General features: G+C 55.2%; 7 protein-coding genes across 7 annotated transcripts; 6 read left to right on the top strand and 1 right to left on the bottom strand.

Moving 5' to 3' along the window:
• The first annotated feature begins 96 nt into the window (after window positions 1-96).
• On the top strand, window positions 97-1,789 carry QBC33DRAFT_534442 (Pre-mRNA splicing Prp18-interacting factor-domain-containing protein). The gene has a single exon (XM_060427538.1). The coding sequence runs from the start codon at window positions 233-235 to the stop codon at window positions 1,652-1,654; it is 1,422 nt and encodes a 473-aa protein (XP_060285209.1). The 5' UTR covers window positions 97-232; the 3' UTR covers window positions 1,655-1,789.
• QBC33DRAFT_534441 (uncharacterized protein) lies at window positions 1,714-2,912 on the bottom strand. Its single transcript, XM_060427537.1, has 3 exons — window positions 2,739-2,912; window positions 2,497-2,595; window positions 1,714-2,434 (listed from the first exon to the last, which is right to left on the bottom strand). The coding sequence occupies exons 1-3, from the start codon at window positions 2,801-2,803 to the stop codon at window positions 2,023-2,025; spliced, it is 576 nt and encodes a 191-aa protein (XP_060285208.1). The 5' UTR covers window positions 2,804-2,912; the 3' UTR covers window positions 1,714-2,022.
• A 182-nt stretch (window positions 2,913-3,094) lies between these two features.
• QBC33DRAFT_448618 (ribosomal protein L21e-domain-containing protein) lies at window positions 3,095-3,788 on the top strand (the record flags this gene model as incomplete). The annotated part of the gene is made up of 3 exons (XM_060424477.1): window positions 3,095-3,198; window positions 3,260-3,307; window positions 3,458-3,788. The coding sequence occupies 3 exons, from the start codon at window positions 3,095-3,097 to the stop codon at window positions 3,786-3,788; spliced, it is 483 nt and encodes a 160-aa protein (XP_060285207.1).
• Window positions 3,789-4,899: 1,111 nt separating this feature from the next.
• On the top strand, window positions 4,900-7,913 carry QBC33DRAFT_557747 (testis-expressed sequence 2 protein; the record flags this gene model as incomplete). The annotated part of the gene is made up of 2 exons (XM_060429826.1): window positions 4,900-5,375; window positions 5,441-7,913. 2 exons carry the CDS (start codon window positions 4,900-4,902, stop codon window positions 7,911-7,913), a joined length of 2,949 nt encoding a protein of 982 aa, XP_060285206.1.
• A 2,217-nt stretch (window positions 7,914-10,130) lies between these two features.
• On the top strand, window positions 10,131-10,826 carry QBC33DRAFT_513897 (uncharacterized protein; the record flags this gene model as incomplete). The annotated part of the gene is made up of 2 exons (XM_060426015.1): window positions 10,131-10,420; window positions 10,505-10,826. 2 exons carry the CDS (start codon window positions 10,131-10,133, stop codon window positions 10,824-10,826), a joined length of 612 nt encoding a protein of 203 aa, XP_060285205.1.
• Window positions 10,827-11,516: 690 nt separating this feature from the next.
• Window positions 11,517-12,972, top strand: QBC33DRAFT_606615 (Serine/threonine-protein kinase; the record flags this gene model as incomplete). Its single annotated transcript, XM_060432308.1, has 5 exons — window positions 11,517-11,776; window positions 11,834-12,180; window positions 12,234-12,559; window positions 12,589-12,751; window positions 12,848-12,972. Coding segments are annotated over 5 exons (1,221 nt in total), but the record flags the coding sequence as incomplete, so codon positions are not given.
• Window positions 12,973-13,454: 482 nt separating this feature from the next.
• On the top strand, window positions 13,455-15,050 carry QBC33DRAFT_448282 (IMP-specific 5'-nucleotidase 1; the record flags this gene model as incomplete). The annotated part of the gene is made up of 5 exons (XM_060424461.1): window positions 13,455-13,479; window positions 13,544-13,579; window positions 13,660-13,818; window positions 13,895-14,203; window positions 14,314-15,050. 5 exons carry the CDS (start codon window positions 13,455-13,457, stop codon window positions 15,048-15,050), a joined length of 1,266 nt encoding a protein of 421 aa, XP_060285203.1.
• Window positions 15,051-15,752: the final 702 nt, after the last annotated feature.

Raw genomic sequence — 15,752 nt, 5'->3', positions numbered from 1 at the left:
ACATATTGCTCTCTATCTATAATCGTTAGATGCATATATACATTTGCTCAAAGCGAATTTAACCAGCCTTTGCTCCGATGATATCGCAGGCGGGCTTGATTCACTTACAGACTATAACGCGAGGTTTGCGCCGTCAGTCTTGGGTTACCAGCAAATCCAGAAACCCTGGTTACCGTCATATCACCATCTACTACGCCATTTTCATCTCTCAGCCAATTCTCCGCTTCCGACAATGCCGCCACCACCACGAAGGCCGGACATGAAAGCGTCCGGCGCAGCTTCTAAGGAGGAGAACGTCTACATTCCATCCTTTATTAGCAAGCGGCCTTTCTACGCCGGCGAAGAGACTGGTGACCAAACAGACTATCTCGAACATCAGCGGTTACAGAAGACCAAGGAAGACCAGTCGAAATGGTACGATCGGGGCAAGAAGACGGGGCCGGCTGCTACCAAGTATCGCAAAGGCGCCTGCGAGAACTGCGGCGCCATGACACACAAGACGAAGGACTGCCTGAGCCGGCCGCGGGCAAAAGGCGCACGGTGGACGGGCAAGGACATCCAGGCGGACGAGGTCGTCCAGGACGTGCGGCTCGGGTGGGACGCCAAGCGCGATCGATGGAACGGCTACGATCCCAAGGAATACCAGGTCGTCGTGGAAGAGTACAACCAGATGGAGGACCTGCGGAAGCAGATGCTCGCCAAGGACGCCGCCGAGAAAGGCGAGGAGCTGGAGGAGGGTGACAAGTACGCTGAGGAATCGGACATGAGCCGACATCAACCCACATCCACACGGCAGCTTAGGATACGAGAAGACACAGCAAAGTACCTCTTGAACCTAGATCTCGATTCCGCAAAATACGACCCCAAGACAAGAACTATTGTGGACGGCGGCGCATCAGTAGACAAGGCGGCAGCCCTGTTTGCCGAGGAAGGCTTCCTGCGTGGCTCGGGCGACGCGGCCGAGTTTGAGAGCGCGCAGCGCTATGCATGGGAGGCACAGGAGATGACTGGCAACACGAACCAGCATCTACAGGCCAACCCGACGGCTGGCGAGTTCTACCGCAAGAAGGAGAAAGAGGAGACGGAGAGGATGCGAGCGGAAAGAGAGAAGCTCCTTCGTGAGAAGTATGGCGGTGACCAGGATGCAATGCCTGCTGCCCTGAAAGCCATGGCCGTGACCGAGTCTGAGCAGTTCGTCGAGTATGACGAAGCGGGTCTCATCAAGGGCGCTCCAAAGGCGGCGGCCAGGTCAAAATACGACGAAGATGTCTTCATCAACAACCACACCTCGGTCTGGGGTAGCTGGTGGACCGACTTCAAGTGGGGGTATGCCTGCTGCCACTCCTTCATCAAGAACAGTTACTGTACCGGAGAGGAAGGGAAGAAGGCATGGAAAGAAGCCGAGCGACAGAGGACTGGTGTCGGCTTGATCGAAGACAAGCCCTCTGGGGACGACGGCCAAGAGGCTGATGGCGAGAAGCCCGACGACGCTGCTGCAGAAGCGTCTCCGCCCAAGGCCACCGCGCAGAAACGGACGAGGGAGGAGATGATGGGCGGAGTCTCAGAGGCAGAACTTGACGAATACAGGAGGAAGAAGACTGCAGCCAACGATCCAATGGCGAAGTTTCTGGGTACCGACGAACTTGTACATTAGTTAGACAGAAGAACGACAGCCACCCTGACAATTGAGATACCAGTTCAACAGCTGTAGCAGGACTGTATGTATAATCGCAACACGTTGACTCTCTCGTTGTTCTATGTCTATGTCAACCTGGGTCTAATTTGCAAGCCTACGATTGGTGATACAGTAGAGGAGCGGTGTTGCACCTCGGGTCACTCAAAAAATACCACATATCAGGAGGAAGTTAACCTTCAGTTCAGGGCAGGCAATGTGCTTTTCTGCGATGCATTCATTGTGATTTCCACCTATCAACTAACGCCAGGAAGCAACGATGAAAGATGATAAGTTTTCCTAGCCCCAACCATGCCTTCCAAACCCTGCTCATGAGATGGCTGATGCATTTACTCATCCTCCTCCTCCTCACCATCCTCGTCGTTCTTCTCAGCGGCCTTGGCCTTCTTCCTCCTGACACGACCGGGGCGGCCACCGCCGAAGGGCGAGGTCAGGGCGAAGTCAATGTGCTTCTGCGAGTCGAGGCGGACAATGAACGAAGGGACGTTGACGATCTGCTTGCCGACGCGGATGTGGCGCTGACGGATGAGGACACGCGCGTGGTGGATCGACTTGGCGAGGCCGAGCTTGTAAACGCAGGTCTGCAGGCGGCGCTCCAAGAAGTCCTCGACCTTGAGGGCAAGGACGTAATCGAGCTTCATGCGGGACTCGTCAAGGACACCGACACGGACCAGACGGCGAATGAGGGCGTTGCCTTCGAAGAGGCGCTTGGGGTCCTTCTCATCAAGAGTAAGAAGCTGACTGTAGGAGGGGATTAGATACTGGTCCATTAGGGTTACCGAGGGGAATGGTGCGTGGCTTACCGGGCAGCACGTCGGATCTTGGAAAGAGTGAGCTGGACACGCCAGACCTCACGCTTGTTTCTCAAGCCATACTCGCCGACGAGCTTCAATTCTCCGTCCCTGTATTGCCGAAGGTTAGTCTAAGATCACAATCGACATAAGCAGAGACAAGCTCATGCTCAGTGGCCGGTGATTAAGAGGCGACGGCTCCAGAAAGGAGCCGGTTTGCCTCAGCAGCCGCTGGTAGAAATGAACAAACTGACAATCGAGCGGCCTCGAAGGGGCGTCTTGGGACCTTTGCGGTCTTCGAGTACGAGAGAGGCGCCATCGCTGCTGCTCGAAATTTCCGGTGGTGTTGAGGAGTTCAAGGATTGAAAGTTTTGGCGGTTTCTGCGAGAGTCTCAAAATTGAGTGTGGTTTCCCTGTGGCCCGTGACCCGTGCCCTAACGCCCGGCCACTCGGAGTCCCGCGCTAGACCCTATATGGCTTAGTCGATTTTGGAGCCGACCCCGAAAAGTCGAATTTCAATGGCACACAATCCAATTTCTGAACGTCGCAAGAAGGTGGACTCTAACAACATCACGAACCAGAACCGCATCAAACCTCCAACTCAGGCAAGATGGGTCACCCGGCAGGTCTTCGTTCTGGCACTCGCTATGCCTTCTCTCGGAAGTTCCGGGAGAAGGGTATGATCAGGCTGTCTACCTACCTGAAGCAGTACAAGTAAGCCAGCACAGCCGGTGAAGAAGACTCTCGTCGCCCAAAGGCTAATAAACATTTGCAGGGTCGGCGACATCGTTGACATCAAGACAAACGGTGCTGTTCAGAAGGGGTAAGTCATTTTACACTCGTTAGGGTTGCCTGGTCATGAGTTGCCTGTGGGATGTGATTGAGGAAGGGGCATTTTGGAGGATTCCCTCTGCCCCCTCCTCGAGGCCAACAACTTCTTTTGACCCGGACACTGACCTCGGATGGCCAACAGCATGCCGCACAAGGTCTACCACGGCAAGACCGGTGTCGTTTACAACGTCACCAAGAGCGCGGTCGGTATCATCATCTACAAGAAAGTAAAGCACCGATACATCGAGAAGCGCCTCAACATCCGGATCGACCACGTCTCGCCCTCGCGGTCACGAGAGGACTTCCTGCGCCGAGTCAAGACGAACGCCGAGTTGAAGAAGAAGGCCAAGGCGGAGGGCAAGCCGGTTCAGCTCAAGAGACAACCCGCCATGCCGAGAGATGCCCGGACGGTCTCGATGGCGGATAACCGCCCCGAGTCTGTTGCGCCAATCCCGTACGAGACAACGATCTAAGGAGGCGCGACTTGTTTGGGGGGTCGGGTTTGCTTGATTTGTCTTTGCATGGGGTTCATCGCGTACGGAATGGGAAGATTTCACTTCCGGAAATGGCATGGGTGCAGGCATTGCTCATAGGAAACCCGAATACCAATGGCATCCAAGGAATGGATCGAGCTCGTGACAAGCCCTGCGCCGTGATTCCAATCTCGTCGGATATCTCTTGCTTCCTCTGCCTCCGAGCTCATGAGACACAATGACACCGGACAACGGGACTGAACCGGATCGGATATGGCGTCGCCCATCCTACTTCTGGTTTCTCTGTGTACTGCCCAAGAATCCGTTCAACTTGTTACAGTTACTCTCCCAGAGAGCGTTCTGGTTGAGGACAGTTCCGGGGATCATAGCATACTCGTCAAAAGTCCTTTTTTTTCAGCCACGTCTAGTAGCACCGAGGCAGCGTGTGATGCTTGATTCCTAACCGTCGCTGCTTATCAACAACTAAACCGATAAAGTAAAAGTAGGTCCCGTCTCCAGCGTTCTGCGATCTATGCTTTCAATATCGGCTGTAGAGGGTAGGCAACCCCTTCTTGGGTTGTGTTGGGGCTGGCAGAATCTCCTCGTCTCCTCTGGAAATCAAAGAAATCTACGAAGGGGATGGATGCTCATGTGTAACATGCTGCTCGTTTCTGATAACTAAAATATTATATCCGTCTAGTGACCTACCCTATCGTGCTATCCCATCCATGATCCAATGCGACCGTTTAGGGGCCGGTACACGTGTATGTTCGTGTTCATCCATAGTGGCGTCCCTGCTGTGGCGAGTGACAGCTACTGTACAGTGTACACTGTACTGGGATGTACACCTACGTAGGGCGTAGGGACATCAAAGTTTAGCCCCAACCAAGAAAACGTGGGGAAGTTGCTGTGGCTGACGCCATTGAACCTTGAAGCCAGCATCCCATCATCCTCCAAGCTCCAGATGCATCTGTGGGCGGCTCTCGAACCATTCCAGAATCCTGATGGTCCTGGATTTATTGCCATGTAAATCCATGCCATCTCACACCTGCCTCCTGTTGAATAGGAAGCAAGAGACTCGTCTCTCTGTTTCTCGGCACCAACGGAAGCTATGGGCTGGACTGCATTCCTACTGACTTACCTCTTCGGAGGGATCACTTTTCTCCCCTTAGTTGTCGCTGCTATTCTCCTCCACGCCTACTTCACTTTCCCATACCGTGATGATGCCGATAAGCTTCCGACAAGCACAGAATCCGACGATGTTGTTCAGCCTGGCGACGACGTCACCGCCTTGAAGGCCACAAAGAAGGACGATGCAAAGCTCCGGACAAACCACAAGGACTATGAGGTTGCTGCTGGATATTTTGCCGTCTGTCGTGAATACACTCCCATGGGCATCAATGCAAAACCCATCGAACGTGCAACTCCTGTGGGTTCTGCAACGGTTGCTGCCCCCAGCCCGAGTGTCTACCAGACTATGTACCGAAGTATTTTCGACAGGAAGCAGCCTCCTAGCCCTCTTGAAAATAGTAATGGCATGAACCAACGCCCGAAGAAAGCCGGGAATGTGTTCTACGTGGTCTTGAGGTAAGTTGCCGGCATTTCTTGCTGGGTCTCAAACAAGTCTAGAATCTCAAGCTGACTCCTTTTAGGCACGGGCATCTGATGCTCTTCGACGATGACGAACAGCTTGAGGTCCGACACGTCGTATCGTTGGCACACCACGACATCAGCATATACTCAGGGGGAGACAAGACGCCCGAGGGTGAACTTTTTATCAAACGAAATGCGATCTGCCTCACTCGACGTTCCGATGGGTTGGAGCTTGGCCCGGATAGCCAGTTGTCGAAGCCCTTCTACTTATTCTCGGAGAATTGTTCTACGAAAGAGGACTTCTACTTCGCCCTGTTGAGGAACCAGGAGCAAACCTTTGCTGCTGAAAACAAAACCGCCTCACCGCTCAACTTTGAAGTCGAGCACATCATCTCCTTGGTTCAGAAGTTGCACTATTCGGAGGAGCATCTCCAGACAAGGTGGCTTAACGCCATGATCGGGAGGCTCTTCCTGAGCGTTTACAAAACCAAGGATGTGGAGACTTTCATCAAGGAGAAGCTTACCAAGAAGATATCTCGAGTGAAGCGCCCTTCCTTCCTCTCAAATATCGAGATCAAGAGTATTGACACGGGGGACTCGGCACCGTACATTACCAATCCTCGGCTAAAGGACCTTACCGTTGCAGGAGAGTGTGGGATCGAGGCTGATTTTCGATACACTGGAAACTTCAGGCTTGAGGTGGCCACCACAGCACGGATCGACCTGGGATCACGCTTCAAAGCGCGTGAAGTGAATCTCGTTCTCGCCGTCGTTGTGAGGAAGCTTGAGGGTCATGCCCTTCTCAAGATCAAGCCTCCGCCAAGCAATCGCGTTTGGTTCTCATTCCAGCAAATGCCCAAGATAGAGATGACGATAGAACCAATCGTCAGTTCGCGACAGATTACCTACACACTCATACTCCGTCAAATCGAAAACCGCATCAAGGAGGTCATTGCGGAGACGCTGGTCCTTCCTTTCTGGGACGACACCCCCTTCTTTAAGACGGACCACAAGCAGTGGAGAGGAGGCATATTTGCCGGGGATGACGCGGTAGAGTCATCATTCGACCCGGAAACCTCGCTTGCCCAGATGGGAGACATCGAAGATGTGGAGCGACTCGAGGAGGGAGCTTCACCCGACCCCGGTCAGCCGGCGATAGAGAAGAGTCACAGCCTACCAGTTGTCGAAGCAACCTCGGCTATAAACAGGGACTTGGGCGGAAGAGTGACTAACAAGGGGCCGGCCAAGACAGTGGCCTCCTCTTCGGCTTCAACAACCGGGGTGGATGTTAAGAGGAACGAGACACCACCCATGATGCCACGACCAGGGCGATCGGGTTCCTTGGTCCATCCCCCGACGCCGATCGTTGGCACGGATGCCACCCATGCCGATATTTTCAAGCCTTCGTCCTCTCCACCTGACCAGAGTCCTGCGGCAACGGCTTTCGCACACATCTCCAAGTCACAAGCCAGCTCTCCAGCCCATGCACCTGCTACGAATCCTTTCAAGCCATATATTACATCCAAGTCCTCGAGCCACTCATCAATGTCTTCCCGGGAAGCGACTGATACAGAGAAGGACGGGAAAGACGGGAAGGATAAGGATTCTGACAAGGATAAGGATTCAGAGAAGGATCCCGAAAATCCACCCAAACCACGGCGTGACACAGCCTCTTCGGCAGGAAGTTACGATGAAAGCCGCTCATCCCTGTCGACTAAAGGGTCCATTCGCAGCCAGATGACAAGAGGATTGTTCAGCCGCAGGGACACCCCGACCAACTCATCGTCTGGACCACCATCTCCAGGCACCCTTGACCAGCAGAAACGGACAGCCCTAGCCGCAGTTACCAATGCGGCTGTATCCGCTAAGAGATGGGGCCTGAGTGCCTTACAAAGACACCAGGAAGGTGACAACAGTGGTTCATCATCCGCGGACAAGGGGCCGTCGTCGCCGCTAGACCTCAATCAGCCAATGGGAAGAGGCCGTCCACTCCCGCCTCCAGGGGTACCGCTGCCCATGCCTGACAGGAAGACAAAGACGGCACCGATCCCGGTGCCTCCACGCAAGCCTGTGCCTCCGCCGATTCTGCCCGGGCGATCTTCTACCGAGGCCCACGCCGGACGTCGTCCCGTGCCCCCTCCGCCGCTTCCCAAGCGCAGGCAGGTGCCCGTCGAGGCGGGACAAGGAGACGGCGACGGGATTTTCGTCGTTGAGGCGCCGGCGGACTCGGAGCCCACCACGCCGCTGAGTGGGTGCAGTCAGTCGTCCTACGTACAGCCGTGGGTCGACGATGGCGAGATCGGGGATGGAGATGTGGACGCTCCGTCCGGCAAGGAGAACGGGATGCCCCCGGCGGTGGCGTCGGCGGATTTTAATCCCGTGTCACATGCCCCGCCTTCGCCACCAAGGAAGCAAATAGAGCATGAGCTAGACGAGGGAGAGGACGAGGGCTTCTCGGCGTGGACGGAGGACACAGAGCCGACAGACTCTGTGGCGGGTATGCTTGCTCCCAGTGAGGTAATTGCTCGCTAACCGATGCGGCGTATGTTTATTTGTTCTTCCAACCGAGGGTCTATTTTCATTATGAAAGGTTTGACAGGCGAGGCAGCTCGGTATCGAGAGGAATCAGAACTCCCGGGTTAGGAGTCATGGCGCACCACGCGTTGGCGTCCGGTATAGGAAGGCGTGCTTTATTTCAGGAACAACATACATACAATACCCATTTCTCCACGCGACGCTGATAGCAATGGAATAGATGGATGCCGACGCTAAGGTCTTGGCCCTGCCATGCAACTCGCTTCTTGGTGCATGGAACCCCAAGGAGGTACATACCTTATCTTATTGCAACCTTGACTCGCCCGAACTTCGTTACGAGTTAATCCCATATTTCAACCTCGAGATCCCAGTACAGAGGCATATTTGACAGTTCTGTAGTACTCAACCTCGCCAACGGGGAGGGATGCCTTGGACCTGAGTGACATTGCCGGGGATACCAGTTTCTCATACTTATTTACGACACCCGGAGGGCCGGGTCATCTGGGGTTTGGCACACTACATACAGTCCATCTGTTCGTTCGTCGGTGTGCATTGGCCAAGAGCCCGTCTGACCGAAAGACGGCGCTTTCCGAGCTTGCTCAAGAGAGATCAAAGCATAATGCCCCATCTCGAGCAGATATTGAGGCGGCTATTCTTTCGAGATGAAGTTATATGACCTTTTCTGACTGTCGATAGCAAATCTTGATTGCCATTAACGATCGCTCAAACACAGGCTAAAAGGTGCCTGAACACCGATGGCCAGTGGCAACCCCCCCCTTTTTGAGGGCGGAGGCACCGAAGCTTCGATCGCAGTGGGTGGCTTGATTCCGAAGAAACGGGTGAGCGTGCTCATTGGCCGCATCGTCTGTTTCCGATCTGGCTCATTCGAGCCTCCCAGCCCCTTGTGCGACCCCAGGTTCATCATTGGGTAGATTGAGGCTATATCAGGCTTTGCAAGGTTTCCAGCTCCCGCCCTAAAATGTCATGATCGACAACCAGCGGCGCCACATTGTGCATATGCTCGGTTTTTGCTCAGGATCCTCCTGCCCTTCAACCGGGTATTTGCCCGTTGAACGCCCATATTCAGTAGCACAAGGCTAGGTAGGCAGAAGGCAGAATACGAAGCGGGCCGGTCGCGTTCACGCTCGCGTTCACTTGCTTTACCTTGACAACGCGTTCGACCTCTCTGGACTACGCCGCTCGATTTAATTCCCGGGAGAAGGCAAGGCCGGCCATACGTTTTCCATCCCATGTACCTCCCACATATTGCCTGATGCTAAAGAGAGCTTCCCCCACAACGCCACATTTCCCACAGCACTCCAGCCCAGCTGCGACTCGGGAGCATGCATGGAGCTGAAGCCGTGCTGCAGGGCTGTCAAGACGCTAACTCAGGGACAGTCGCTGGGGGGAGCCGCAGTGGCGTCGGCAGGAATATATTGAGCTTAGCAGCTCGGGTAAGAGGTTCATTCGTCCTGACAGGGGGCGGAAGGTATCCGAGGGAACGAACCGCGATGACGCGCATGAACAATCACGACGGCCGGAGGACGACAGGTCTCGGCCGGCGAAGCGGAGGGAGGAGAGTTCCAAAAATAAAGGGCCTAGAAGATGCCAATACTAGATCACCGACACCCGAAATGCAGCATATGCCTTGGGAGGTTGGGTCAGGGCTCGGACACCCAGGAGAAATGGAGGCAACGTTCCCGGGCACTAATCTCGAGGCTCGCCTGCCTCTCCGGGCTATAGGCTTCTTTCCACGGATTAAACAGGCAGTTATAGACACAAATTTCTTCCACCCTGGAATCTCCTACCCTATTGGCCTTTGTATAGCTGTGTGGTAGGATATCAACGGTGATAATGGAGGGTATCATCGGAGACTCTAAATATACCGTTTGGTCAAGAGCGGAATGTAGATAGAGTTGGGCATATCAAATCCTGGGGGAACAAGAACCGGCGGGGAAGAAAGAGGAAGAAGGAAGATCTGGACCCTCATGTTCGAGTATATATATCAAGCCTGGTATCCTGCGTGGATGTAGTAGGTTCAGGGACGATCAGCCACTCTTTTAGTCTAACACCGAGAACCCAACCAAGATCGAAGCAGGAATAGCCGACTGACCCCTTCCTCCCATTCACTCGAAAAGGTAAGATCGTCCTTGATATCAGAGGCCTGGCAAGGTGCTAACCAGTTGGGCACAGGGTAAAAGCAAAGCAGCAGACATGAAGTTCCTCGCAACTGCCGTGCTGGTGGGCCTCACGCTGGCGGAAACGCTCGACGTGGCGTGCCCGACCGTCACCAAGTCGATCCTCAACCCAGACTGCAACAAGGCATGCGGCTCGGCCGACTGTTCGTTTGTGACGACGGTGCAGAACCCATGCGGCTGCCCCACCGCCGTGCCAACGGCGACTCTCCTCGCGCCCTGCGAGGCCGGCTGCCCATACGACGGGTGCCGCGTCGAGTACCGGAGCGTGCAGCAGACGTGCTCCACGACGACGCAGCAGACCCGCAGGTAAGCCTTCCATCTCCACCCCATGTCCAACTCTGAAGGAGATTTCCCCCAAGTTCGTCCCGCTAATAAAACATGGCCGGTCAGGCCGCGCCCGACAAGCAGCACCTCGTCGACGACGTCCTCCCAGGCGACGGTCGTCACCGGGATCACGACCCTGCCGCCGAAGGTGACGCCCACGACGGCCGCCTGCCCCACGGTGACGGTGCACTCCCAGCCGGCCGACTGCGCGCCCCTGCGGTGCCCGGTGCCGACCTGCTACGTGCGGGAGACCATGGAGGTGCCCTGCGGCTGTGACCCCCAGACTTTGCTGTACGTGGAGGGCTGCTCGACCGTGTGCGACGAGGGCTGCGCGACGCGGACGTCTACCGTCAGCCAGGAATGTGCGAGGGCAACTGGCCTTCAATAGGCGAGATGGAGAGTCGTCGGTGGTGAGGGGGTGGAAAAAGGGGGAAGCATTTGATGATTAATTGTACTGTACTTAATTTCTGTGTCGCTGTCGGGGATGCTCCAATCAGACCCCTGCTGCTGGGGCCGATTTTGTTGCGCCTCAACACGAAGTCAACTGTTCTTGATAAATACACCATCATTGATTGCCCTTTCCATTCTCCTTTCCTTTCCTTTCCTAGTTCAATTGCATTGTATTCCAATCGATGGGGAAATTTTCGCACACCATCAGCTCCGACACGCAACGCGTCGTCCGCGTCGGCAATTGGGCCGAGGAATCTCACGGAAACGAGGTAAAGCGAGGCCACCCTTTCTCAAGCTGCAGCCAGCGTATACATAGTAGGGATCTCCAGTCATAAAGATATGTCAGAAGGTGTAATAGACACACAAATCTGCTGAGTAGTATGGTTGGTCACCTCGAACGCACCTCGAACATTGACATAGATAAGACATCACTTCATTGAGCCACGACTTTCCCCTATCCTTCAAAGATATACTGCCATGGCCATCCTGACTTCCTTCACCCGCCGTCACTTGCCGCTCCGGCCACGCGTCAAAACAGAGACTACGAAATTCCCACGTGAGCCAGGACCAGCAAGAACCGACGCCATCATCCTCAGGTCCTTTGCGCAGTGTAGAAGAGGATCGTCCATCCCGGACTACAGAGACCAAGCCAGTGGAGCCGCCCCCTTCTTCCAAGTCCCGAGCTACTTCTGCTGCCAGAGTATTTCCCTCTTCTGGCTTTCAACTCATCGATAAGTCAGTGAGGCTCGAGGAAGAGGCATTCCAATGGTACTCTCCCAAGAAGTTCTATGCCCCCCGCATCGGTGAGGTCTTCCAAGAAACGTATCAAGTGATCACCAAGCTCGGCTACGGCGCTGCCTCTACCACGTGGCTATGTCGCGATCTTCGGTAAGCAGCTCACTGTCACGTTAGCTGTTGAGCTATTAGTGACCAGATTTCCTGCAGAAAGCACCGTTATGTCACTGTGAAGATATACGCTCTGGGCCAGAAACAAACCAAGAGGGAGCTCGCTGCTTTGATGCACATCAACGCCGTCATCACAGCCTCTCCTCGCATCAGGCATATCGGCACGGCCAATATTCGGATACTGGTTGACCAGTTTAAGATTGCGGGCCCGAGACCGCCTCGGGGAAACCTGTGTCTTGTCTACAAGCCACTGGCGATGTCGCTGGCTGAGATGAGGAAGACAGGATTTGGCGGCCGACTTCCCATCGATGTGGTAAAGAGCATCGTCTTCTACCTCCTGCGAGCCCTTGACTTCCTTCACCGTAAAGCAAATCTTGTTCATGCAGGTGAATTTTATCCATAGCTCATCCACGTTGCTAAACTAAACGGGGGTAAATAGACATACAAGAGGACAACATCTTGCTCTCACTCGAGGATGAGGCGGAGCTGCGAGAGGTCGAGGAAGGGGAAATGAGCGATCCTAGCCCACGAAAGTTGTACAAGGACCGCACCATCTACTCTTCCAGGCTGCTTGAGCTATCTGCGGGAGTGCCAGTTCTTTGCGACTTCGGCGAGGCCCGCTTTGGACGAGAGTCATACGGGGAACACGTGCTACCGGATCTTTACCGCGCTCCAGAAATATTACTGCGTATCGAGTGGGACGAAAAGATAGACATACGGACATTGGGGCTTGTAGTAAGCATCCAGAGATCGGACTTGTCTCACGTGGCCGCTAACATCGAGTGTCTCCCCAGATATGGACCATGGTGGAGGGGACGAACCTATTCACTAACAATAGGGGAGGCCGGTGGAAGTCTGCTCTGCCTCACATGGCCCGCATGATCAGTCTCTTAGGGCCACCGCCACAGGACTTGTTAGATATCACGCCTGTTACAAAGGCCTACTTTGACAGGGACGGTATGCGTCTCTCCTGGACCCCGGTGCATCTAGTTGCTAATCATCATCACGTAGGGCGGCTCAAGAAAGGCCACGAGATAGCACAGACGTCGCTAGAGGAGGAGGCAACTGCTCTCGAGGGTGTCGAGAAGGCGGAATTCTTACGCTTCGTCAGGCGCTTGTTGCAATGGGAGCCGTCAAAGCGGCCCTCGGCCCGTGAGCTACTTAAATACTCGTGGCTGACACCACCAACAAACTTGGAGGCTCGTGAATCGTTGTCTACCTATCTACCTAGTCTCGTTAGTCTGCTAGGCACAATGCAATGCATCTCCAAGGCCGGTAGTGGAAGGTACCGAGTAGCCCAAGAAAGCGTTATGTTGCTAGATCTCAATTCATGTTAAAATAAAGTGTAGGTTGGAGGGAAATTCCCCACCAAAGTTTGGCAGGGATGTAGGTAGTTCAGCTTGTTGTACACCGTAAGTAGGCCTCGTGACATCACTAGCTTGCGGGCCCCTTGCCGGGATGCATCACGGCGGGGTCCGGCCGGTCTGGCCACAGCAGTTTCACGGGTAGCAACTTCCCCAGAGAAACACACCGACTTACCATCTTCAAATAAATGTTATACCAGTTCCGGAAAACGGGAACGTGAAGAGACGCCCCCGAGAGCTTCATCTGCAGTAACCAGCTCTTGTTTTACAATACCAGCAGCCCCCGTCCGCACACAATGACCAGCCGTTACCGCGTTGAATGTAAGTCAAGGGATAGCTGGCGAGCTATGAGGTGGTCAGTCACAGTGCCTAACTCTCGACCCAGATGCGCTCAAAACCCACAGGAGGGATCAATTCATAGGTACTACCCTTCAATTGAGAGCTGACCTGGTGGTCCTTCCAGATTTACATGCATGTTTGCGTGCTGATAATGCTCCTCAGAGTGGGTCAAGGGACTACTCGCGGTGCCGTTCGTGCTCTACTCGCAGCCAACCGGTGTCTTCGACGGCCAGGGAACCAGTCTCGTCAAGGCCAAGGAAGAGGCCCACCGGCGGTACAGTGAGATTCTTCGGGACGTCGAGTTTATGATCGATGACTACAGTGAGTGTCCCTTTCCCCCAGGTGACCCTTGGGTCTTGTAGTCTTGTAAGCTTACCGAGACATCCCCTTTTTACAGTCACGCACCAGAAGGATGACAATCCCTTCCCCTCCAAGCTCAAGCTCCTTGTGCCCAGCATTGGGAATTTCTTCACCCGGCTTCCCCTCGAAGCGGCGTTCAAGTATCAGGACCGGAAGAGATACATTTCCTCCCGGCGCTTCGTCTCCCCCTCTTTCAACGATGTCCGCCTGATCCTCAACTCGGCACAGATCATGGCTGTCACAACATACGGGACACTGCAGCTAGCAACCTTTGACGGAGATGTGACTCTTTACGATGACGGCGAGAGCCTGGAACCCACCAGTCCCGTGATTCCCCGTTTGATAGGTCAGTCAACCAGTCAGCCATCGTTCTGGCTCCCGCACAACTCCCTTTCTCCCCACCACCCTCCCCCCTGCCTGCAATACCCGAGCTCCTCTATACCAACACTCCTACAGATCTCCTCCGCAAGAACGTAAAGGTAGGCATAGTGACGGCCGCCGGCTACACCACGGCGGAGCGGTACTACTCTCGCCTGCACGGGCTCCTCGACGCCATCGCGCTGTCGGCGGAGCTCTCGCCGTCGCAGAAGCAGAACCTAATCATCATGGGCGGCGAGGCCAACTTCCTGTTCGAGTTCAGCGCGGGGTCGCCGCACCTCCTCGAGCCCGTGGACCGGTCCCGCTGGCTCACGCCCGAGATGGCGGCGTGGTCCGACTCGGACATCGCGGCGCTGCTCGACGTGGCCGAGGCGGCGCTGCGCGACTGCGTCCGCACCCTCAACCTCCCCGCGACGGTGATGCGCAAGGACCGCGCCGTGGGCATCGTCCCGACGGGCGGGCCCGACGTGCGCATCCCGCGCGAGTCGCTCGAGGAGACGGTCCTCGTGGTGCAGAAGATCCTCGAGGTCGGCGCCGCCGCCGCGGGGAGGCGCGTGCCCTTCTGCGCCTTCAACGGCGGCCGCGACGTCTTCGTCGACATTGGCGACAAGAGCTGGGGCGTCGCCGTGTGCCAGCGCTGGTTCGGCGGCGTCGCCGCCGCCGACACCCTGCACGTCGGGGACCAGTTCCTCAGCGCGGGGGCGAACGACTTCCGCGCCAGGAGCGTCGGGACCACCGCCTGGATCGCGAGCCCCGCCGAGACGGTCGAGCTGCTTGATGAGTTGGCTGATCTCATGGGGAAGAAGCTGTCGTGAGGGGGGCGGTCCTGGTTCATTTTTGGGTGAGAAGGGCGGGGTTGCTGTCGGCGCTCTCCATGTAGGCCTTCTCCATGTAGGCCTTGGAGCCTAACTTGGTTGGTTGGTTCATCATGGGATACACCCAGATTCCGGTGATTTTTGGACGAGATGGAAGAATGGCGTATGGACTTGTCGCATCTAACAGCTCACCATAATCACTGAGCACGGAATAGCATGAACTTGCCAGCCCCTTAGCTGGAAAAAATGCACAGCTGAGGCCGAGCGGCAGTACCATTTAATGTTTCTTTCATTCCCTCGGGCTGTTCATCGTCGCCCGACTAGCAGCTTCAGCCACCTGCTCCTAATCAAGATAATTTCTCTCATCTGCAACAGGGTCTAACTCCTCCTGCGAGAGGGATATCTCAAGTAAGGCACTATATCAGATATATCAGATACTGCCAGCCCATCTCTTTTGCTTTTGCGTGCCAGAAAACGGACCCGGGCCCGATCTAAGTCCATATCTTTGCTATGCATAATCACGCTTTCCAAACACCCGCTCAACTGAAGAAACAGGCATGTAAAATAATAAAAAGGAGTAAAAAGGGCGCCGGGGGGGGGGGGGGGGGGGGGGGGGCGGACGGCGAATACAGGTCGAGGGAGGTTCTTTGTTATTTGTTTAAATAGGTATTGCAAGGACGAAGGAGAGACGGCGGATGGGGT

The sequence above is a fragment of the Phialemonium atrogriseum genome (genome assembly GCF_030411735.1).
Source record: "Phialemonium atrogriseum strain 8032-3 unplaced genomic scaffold QBC33scaffold_8, whole genome shotgun sequence".
NCBI lineage: Eukaryota > Fungi > Ascomycota > Sordariomycetes > Cephalothecales > Cephalothecaceae > Phialemonium > Phialemonium atrogriseum.
The sequence above is the reverse complement of the archived record's forward strand: the minus strand, read 5'-3'. Positions and strand labels throughout refer to the sequence as shown.